Source organism: Stigmatopora argus, chromosome 6 (assembly GCF_051989625.1).
Source record: "Stigmatopora argus isolate UIUO_Sarg chromosome 6, RoL_Sarg_1.0, whole genome shotgun sequence".
NCBI lineage: Eukaryota > Metazoa > Chordata > Actinopteri > Syngnathiformes > Syngnathidae > Stigmatopora > Stigmatopora argus.
The window spans coordinates 7,827,922-7,837,306 of NC_135392.1; the positions used below are offsets into that span (position 1 = coordinate 7,827,922).

Consider the following 9,385-nt stretch of genomic DNA (forward strand, 5'->3'; position numbering starts at 1 on the left):
TATGTAAATAGTGAACTAAAACCAAAGTATTGCTGAATATTTCTGGTAATGGAAAAAAACTTTTTACACAGTAATGCAAGCCCCGCCTAATTTTATGGAACACAAAGCAGTGGGTTTACACACGGCAGTTGGCTGCAGTGCTCAAAAATGACATAGAAAGAACCAATCAGCGTAGCAGATGTCTGAAACCTCGTGGAAGAAATAGCCAATTAAACTTAGACTTGATGATAAAGCCTGACCAATTGTCACAATCACTGCGTTTTTCGTCCAATCGGAGCCGAGCATACATTCTTTTCAAAGATTGTTTCAGGAAGTAGTTTTTAATACCAGGAAGTTATAAACAAAGCCGTCAGCTATTCATTTAGCTGTCTACTGCCGCTGTACGGACGCCGAACTTCTTGTGTAAACAATCGTGTTTTGTCGGTGTTTTTTTTTAAACGTTAAGATATTAATTTCAATATATCATCGAGTGTGTACCGAGTTGAAAAGCTAACATTATCTGCGTTTCCCCGATAACGTAAAATAGGATCACTGTCGCCTGTAAACAGAATTTAAAAAAGGCACTCCCGTCATTTGCTTGAATGCAGAGAAGACGACATTATTCTAGATTGTGGGATCTGTTGTAATTCAACAACACGGCGTGGATCGCGAACTCCATCGCGTCACTTCAAAACAGGACCACGATGTCAACGTCCAACGCTAATTTTAAAAACAAATGTGTCGCCCAAGTCAACTGCATATTTTGTGGCAGCGTGCTCTGCATGAGAGGCATGAAAGCAGTGCTTCTTGCAGACACTGAGGTTGAGCTGTTTTCGACTGATATACCTCCAAATAGGTAAGTGCTAGTCAAGTTAGCAATGCAGCTAGTGTTTGTTTACATAATGCAATTGTTGCCATAACACTGTGTCCCTGACAATAACTTGTTTGGTCCCTCCAACATCCGGCTGGATGATCAATAAAATGGTGTTTGAATGGGTGCCTGATCTCTAAAAAAATGTTATTTATTAACAGAACTGTTGACTTTGTGGCCAGCTGCTACTCGACTGAAAGCTGCAAGTGCAAATTGAGAGACATTGCATGTCTTAACTGGTAGGTATTTTTTTTTCTTCCTGTTGTACATCTTCGTTTTATTCAAATGAAATATTTGCATCCAATAACAGACAGCAGGTACGCATCTTCTGATAATGCTTGGTGTGTGTATGCATTCAATATTTTCAACTATTGCAGTAAAAAACATTCTCTTTTACAAAGAGTAGTGTTACATTGACAAATCATGTGTTTTCTTTTGTGTGCCTTTCCTTTGTTGTTGGATGCAGGATGAAAACAAACATGTGCCTCACTGACGATAGTGGAGTTTGCACTTTTTAGTTGTGCTCATCATTAAAATGCTGACTTATGTTTCTGCTTTGTTTCCCATCACAGTGGTAATGTGGTAGGATATCATGTTGTGGCTCCATGTAAACCCTGCCTGCTCTCCTGTAATAACGGACACTTCTGGATGTTCAACAGTGATGCTGTTTCCACTCTGAACAGATTGGATTCAACAGGTCTGTTGGCACAGTATGGTTCAAATTGAATGTTAATATGAAAGAAAAGGTTGTGATATTGTAGTCTCAATACAGTACTTGTATCATGGGATACAAGTAGTTTGTTCACAATTTAAAAGTTTGCACATGTCAACATCATGTTTAACATGCTTCAGTCAAACTATACATGAATTAAAAACAATGATCGTTTTATCCTCATAAGGGTCGCGGGGGGTGCCGGAGCCTATCCCAGCTAACTACAGGCACCAGGCTGAGGACACCCTGAACTGGACATGTCTTTTACATGTACTTTTTAAAAAATGCGGTGTTTAATGTCCAAAAACGATGTTAGCTTATATCAAACAGAGATACGTTAGGCACTATGACCAAGCAGAAACAGCCATTAAAGTTGAAGACTGTTTAGATCACTCACATGCTCATTGATTGGTTCTGCCGTTTATGAGTGATTGGTCAACCGGGATGTGTGTTGTCTTTTATGATGCTCTCTGTCCTTCTTCAGCACTGGGATTTGTAGATGCAGGTCAGGGTAGGTAGGGGAACTGATGATCTTTTGGGCTGTGTTGATGACCCTCTGCAGTCTTTTCCTCCCAGAATTTCACACCGCCTAGAAACATTAGTTGTTGGAACCTAACCTGGTCCATCATTTGTGCAGGTCTTAATTTGCTTCTGTGGGGAGATCTACCCGAACTGGATGACAGTGACGACGAGCTAGAAAGTCCTTCGGTGGTGGAGTGCATCAGGTAGCGATTAACATGGACGGGCAAAGAGGGTTTGCAGTAGCCATCAGTTCAATGGTGGTACTGGATTCACAATATGATTCTTTAAAAAACAAAAAGGCAGATTGACTATTCTAATATATTCTGACTAAACCATGCTGTCATTAGCATAACCAGCATCTGCTCTCAAACAGAGGTACACCCTTATCAACTATTTCAACCACTCCTCATGTGGTATACTGTGCTTACATTAAGCCTGGCTTTCTTACATAATTAAACCAAACATAGTGTGGGTGTGAGCATCAACTTTGACATTTTTGAGAATGGCACTGCAGCTAACCAAGTGTGTTTATTTGAGATTAAAAATAGCACAGTTGCCTTAAAGGGCAATCGATACCTACACTAGGTGATATTATAGACTGTGTGATGCATTGATAAATGTACACATATATATATGCCCAATGTATCACTGGATATGTAATGCTGTGACACTGCCTGAACTATCTAGCACATTTGGAAGTGGCCTGTTTTTGTTTTCTTTTTTCTTTTTGTAATGTAGCAGCTCACTTGAACGTGAAGGGTGGACAATATACATATTTTTTTAATTATGCATGTGAAATATCATACTGGTAAAGCTCTTAAAGGCTGAATTCAGAAAGAATTTCACAGGATTTCTCATAGGATATGTTGGGGATATAATTCATTAATTTAGTGGCAAGTAAGATTTTAACATACTCCAGTTTTAGCTAACAAAACAAAACAAAATTGTCATCATAACTAAACCTTTGACTAATGGTAACATTTGAACCCTTTAACATTACCATGTTGACATTTACTACTAATATATAAACAATAACACACTAATGACTGTAGAGAGTATAATGAAACTGTCACGTGTGTGCATCCTTTTTCTCCCTCAACTACTGGTGTATTGTAGTAATTGTGTTAAAATAATGAACCAATTTTCCCTTGCAAAAACTGACCATTCAGCAGCTAGAATTTGGAATTAATTTTATTTATGATGAAAGATGTTTTGTAATTCCGACTTATTGTGATGTTTACATTTTTAGTTTTTTTACACCTTTAATGGTCTTTTGGACCCTGAAACCATGCTAAACTTAGCGTCCTCCGTGTCCTCTGTCTGTATTAATGCAAATGCAAGAATGTTGTTCTGCAGTTGTTTTAGTATGTTTGGAGTGTGGGAAGGCAATACATCCTTATAACTGTCATGCCATTGTTGGTAGAAAACCACAAAAACTGTTATTGAGGCCCATATTCTCTCGTTTGCACCTAAATCACTGTTTTTAAAAACTTTTATAAACATGCCTGTCTTGTACAGTTTCATCTGCGTTCATTTTTCTGAATCCAGACTTGTGAGACACCCACAGTGTGTTATCTGGGACTTTTTGCCCTATAAACAACATGGTGTAACTCAATTGGATTCTAAGAATGGCTGGAATTAGAGAACTTTGAGTTTTCTTGAAGTAAAAAAAAAAGAATACTTGAAATTTGCACAAATGTCAGAAAGTGCAGCGGCGCTTAAGTGTGTGAAAGAATGCCCACACACCCAACTTGACAGAACACCCAGATTTTAGGGTTGCTTCTCCCTATGTACTATATTTACCAACTGGGAACTTCAGTTAATAGTAAAGCAGAAAAGAGCAATGGTTTGCCTTCTCTGATATGGGCATATGAGAGTTTATTACCCGAACTTCTCAAACGAAATATGTTCAACCACATTTAATGTTTGTTTACAATTTTTGTTTACATATAAATATGTAGGCTTTATTGCATTCTATATATACTTTGTGCATTATTTTTTATTTATGTTTTAATGGTTGGTATTGTATAGTTTTACCACAAGAAGGTATCACTTCCCCTGGTTTGGACAAAAATAACATGATAATTAAAAAAAAAAAGAATGAATAACTGACTTGCCCTGCTGAAAATATATATTTTGAAATTGCACTATTTCCAGTTTGAAAATGATGATTGTTGTTTTGTATGCGTGTTAAATTATGAATAAACTTTTTCTAGATAGCTCATTACATTTCGTATTTCTTTTTAAATACATCTGCTATTAGAAGGGGCACTATCACCTGACAAGAAATCAAATGCTATTTTGTATTGGACCTGGTAGACCTAAACACCTTGTGAGAGTCTACCAGACAATTGCGTGTGGGTGGCTCTGACTACAGTCACAATCGTTCTGGAAGTCCTTTGGTTTGAGTCTCAAGCAAGTTCCAAGTTTTTCCTCATGTGTCGGGGTCACTAGGTTATGTCAAGAAAAGCCAAGTCACAAGTTTGCCAAGCCCAGTCAGGTCATGTCACAAGATTGTTGCATCAAGTCAATCCCAGTCACAAGTTTGTCAAGTGACAAGTTTGTCAAGGGACAAGTTTGCCAAGTGACAAGTTTTTCCAAGTAAAAATAAGTTGAGTCGCCTCATGTCACAGTTTGACTTCATGGATAAGTGCTTAGCATATCTGTCTCACAGTTCTAAGAAGAAGGGTTAATTCCCAGGCACCTGTGTGAAATGTGCATAATTCCCCTTATGTGGACTGGTTCTCAGGGTTATCCAGTTTCCTCCCCAAAACATGAGTTTTCTATAGATTCGAATGAATGTTATCGAGTGTCTATATGTGCGCCACCATTGGTTGGTAACCTGTCCATGGTGTACCCTGCCTCCTGCTCATGGTTGGTTGGGATAAGGCTCCAGCACCTCCACTGCTTATTGGACAAACAGCTTAACCAATGGTCAACATACCAACGGACCTTTCTGATCGTTTAGAGGCCTGGCTGTGCATCCAAGATTAGTGTACCTGTATTGTATTAAGGCGTCAAAGCAATTGCTTTACGCCCTAATCCTTTTCTCAAAGTTCTGCTGCCCTCTTCTGGATAAAGTCAATTTATACAAGTGAAGCTGAAGCGAGCATCCCCTGACAAATAAATCTTGGACCTGAATTGCAAAGTATTTCAACAACATAGTAAAGGGACAATCTTTAAAATTGGAAGTCTTAAAGCAATAGTTAATTATAAAGTTGGTGCATTTCATCTAAATGGGTCTCAACAGTTCTCAGGAATGTGTCTTATTTCAAACGCATTTGTGTTCTTCAGCATGTATTATAGTCTGATTTTTTTAATAAGCATCATTTGAAAACATTATTGAATAAAGACATGAAGCACATTAATAGTCTTCAGAGTTTAATTTATTTGTGAAGCTATCCAATGCTTCTAGTGTACAAATGTCTCTTAGCTTGCTCCTCCTGCCTCAGTCTTTTAATCAGAAAGTCTTGGATTTTTCATCTCATTTTTCATTTTCTCATTGCCATCTGCTATGTGGTCCAATAGACAGCAATATTGGAAACACATTCACCTGATTGAAATGGATATGGAGATAAATGTTCATTTACTCCTCTGATTTCCCCCCAAAAGTGAGTGCGAACAGCCTTACAGAATGCCAAGAAACACCACCAAAATGTAATGGGAACTGTTTAAGCCAATGGCAGTAAACAACCAAGCCTCCCTGCAAAACTTTGGTGCAAAGTTGAAGCATTATATCTCCAGACATGCATTAAGCAGAAACCAGCTCTGTCAGATTTTTTATGACATTGAGTGGCCTGCACACCTGTCAAGTCTACAGTCTACAACAGTGGCAATTTGCAATTACAGAAAGAGTGATTCACTGATTCCTACACTAAGGTGTGATCTCAGTGCCACATGTGACACATTTCATCATAACATATTCAACAGACTGGAACAGTGGATATGACCCACTGACACTGCTTCAGTAAATCAAATCTTATTTACAAAGTCGAGATTTCTTTCTGTCCATTGCAAACCATAAATCTGAATACTAGACCAAAATAATTTCGGGTTATTCAAGGGTCCATACTTTTTCTGTTTATATTCAACATATACATATATAGCTTTCAGTTTCCCCTTATGACTACATTAGTTCTGTGTCCGTGTCATTGAATAAATACATTCCTGAAACCGATGGATGGATGCATCAAACCTTTCTCCAGCTAAATGCATGAAAAAACATTAATGTTTATTTTTGGCCCAAAAAATTGAGAGTTTAAAAGCTAATTGCAGGAAAACAATGTTCATTTTTGTCTCCAACACGAATAGATTTTGCATATTTATTCATTTTCATAGCTTATTAAATAATTTTACGATCATTTTCTCTCATTTTGTGTGCCTTCACACTTTTCCTACAAAATTGGGACACTTGGATGAATTTTGTTAGTTTTGTGGGGACTGTGGAATGAATTAGAGTATTCACATATAAAATACTGCTCTACTTATGGATTTTTCAATTTATGAGAAAAGTTCTGGAACCAATTAATTTCTTAAGTAGAGGTACAACTGTAGATAAGTTTATCCATGTATTCATATTTAGCAGATTGTATTGAAGTGGCGACATTAATGAGGATGTGGCAGCTAATTATTCGCACTGCTGCCAGAGTCCTCACAAAGATGAGACAAATGGACCATATTGCATTAGTCATGAAATCACTGCACTTTCTTACACTATAGTACTGTAATCCTACTGCAGGTCTACAAAACACTTAATGGCCTTGGGCCAAAACACATACTCAATTTGTGTTTACTGCATTTTAATAGAACTTTAAAAATTGGGAATTAATTCAGTGGCAAAATAATTGCAAAGTAAAATGCAAATTTGTAGTGATTTCTTTCAAAACTAAATAATGCTTTAAAAAAACATTTTCGTGTGACCTACCAACAGAATATTATTACACCAGTCCTTCCCGTCTTATCATTTCATGCCTCTATTTTATTTTTGCTTGTTTAATAACCATTTGTTCTGACGAGATCTAGCCAATTGGAACTGTAGAGACAGAAACTGTGAGTTAATCTTGTTATTACCCATGATGTATATATAGTAGACATTGTCTATCATCATTTTAGAAGTTCTTTGAACATAATATGATTAACATCTGCTTCAAATATATATGTATATGTCCAGAAACAGAAAAAATATCAATGATCAGGAACTACATTGGTGCATTATAGACAAAGAAAACAAACAAACAAACAAAACCCCATAATTTGTGGGAAATAAAACAAATACATTTATAAATTTGCAAGTGAGCAAGGTTGGGTAAATGTGTCTTTGTCTTCTGACAGTAGGTGGTGGGGTCGTACCATAAATGTAAGCAACCAGAAGCCTTACCAGAATACTAGAGGTAGAGGGAAAGAGAGCCAAATGACATACGTGTGTGAAAACTACAGAATCCGTTTGTCAAAAGTAAAGACCGCCACAGTGTCCTTTTTAATAAGTTTAAGTATATCTATTTTTTTGTGTTCAATATGTTTAAAAAAATAGTTTTATTAATATTTATTTCCCCTCCAAAAATCATGAGCATATTCTTTTTATAATTGGTATTTAAAGTTTTGACATTAATATAGAAAACGCTTCCATAAACGACTTCCTTGTGGGCAGATCGTGTTGGCTAGCCATCAGTTTGGAGGTCACCTTGACTATTAAACAGAAGAGAATATACTTCACACAAGAAACACAAGGAGGTTCATAAAAATGAGGCAGTCTGTCATGGCCATCTCCTGATAATAGACCTAAAAGGGCTAATGTCTGCTATTGCCTGATTATGCATATTAATGACACCTCAAGAATTCATCACAAAAATCTTTTTACAATGGGTGAGGAGGGCAAATGGTAATAAATGACTAGATTTTCTCCCTTTAGGGACACACTTCATCAGGGAGACATGTTTTAAATAATGTATCCACATGAATTTCATGTGGAATATGACCACTTTGAATGAAGCGTGTATGAGTGAGTACCGTGGCAACAAAATCATACAGGTATTACATTAGGGTTGCTGGTTCTGTGCCTACTCGTCCATGCCACATGCCAATGTGAAATCTGCTACACTGGGCTTTTGTTGCTCAAGTGCTCAAGATCACACAAAAGAAAACTTCAAACAAGCTTCTTTTTATTGTGGTCTTTTCTTTTGGGCAAGCTGATTACAGCAAGGGATAAAAGTTGTTCCTATACAGTAAACTAATGTGCAGAATCAGAGAGCTCTAATTAAGTCATGGGGGAACCAGAGGGAGCCGACATGGATGTGTTCCCCAAAGCCCAGACCGACAGAGGAGGGGAAGAGGGGATTGCTTCAGTGGGAACTTCACAGGCCAACAGTAGTCGGCATCAAACGCGGTTGTTGTCAGCTGAAGGTCCAGTTGAGGTATGAACTGTTGCATGTGTACATTCACAAGGGAACAGTTCCAACGAGTTTACTCCCCCCAACAAAAAGCCCCTATAGTTATTCCATATGAAAATCCTGTGCTTTGTGTATCAAAAAGACCTCAAGCACTCCATTTGCGCAATATGGCTTTAATGTGATGTCAGACAATTTAAAGGATTGCAGCATTTCCGTTCACTGCCTTCAATGTTAATATAAAAATTCAATCTAATTTTATCTAATTGATATACAGTAGGTATTAAAACGAGTTCATACTCATGTAAGCAATCGTTACTTTATCACATTTTTAGTATTAAGTTAACAGAATGTAATAAAATAGAATAGAATAGAATAAAATAGAGTAGAATAGAATAGAGACGCATATCTTGTTAGCCTTCAGTAATCAGCAATTGATTTCCCTGCAAAATCGATTAATATCCAATAAACAAGCATGACCCGAAAGTCTCGAGATTATAACCACATTTTTTTTATAATCAGCAGTTCTTTTTAAATCTTTCTTAGAAGTATTGACTTAAAATTATTTTCATTATTGATGTCATACAAAGGATGATATGGTTCATTTCTGACCGACATATGAGTCCAAATATAAATTCCGACCCTCAGGGTGATGCAGAATAGGCTCCAGTATTTCATTACTTATCAGAATAATGTGCTCAATATAAAAGCAGCAGGTTTGTTGGAAAACCTTGAGTTTCTGTTCAGAATCAATATTTTCTACGGCATTCTATCCAACCAAATACTCCCACATATGTGGACCACACATTTAAACCACAATTATTCCAGTCTTTTAATGTTGATGAGGAGGGATACACGTCAATAATGGTCTACCAAATCTGAAAGAAAAATGTCATTACATTAAAATCCTCATTCACA

The 9,385-nt window shown here is 37.0% G+C and overlaps 1 protein-coding gene across 1 annotated transcript; it reads left to right on the forward strand.

Annotated features, from left to right (window-relative positions):
* The first annotated feature begins 20 nt into the window (after positions 1-20).
* Positions 21-4,311, forward strand: LOC144075379 (protein FAM72A). Its single transcript, XM_077602336.1, has 4 exons — positions 21-835; positions 1,012-1,089; positions 1,423-1,547; positions 2,200-4,311. Exons 1-4 carry the CDS (start codon positions 684-686, stop codon positions 2,289-2,291), a joined length of 447 nt encoding a protein of 148 aa, XP_077458462.1. The 5' UTR covers positions 21-683; the 3' UTR covers positions 2,292-4,311.
* The last annotated feature ends 5,074 nt before the right edge of the window (positions 4,312-9,385 follow it).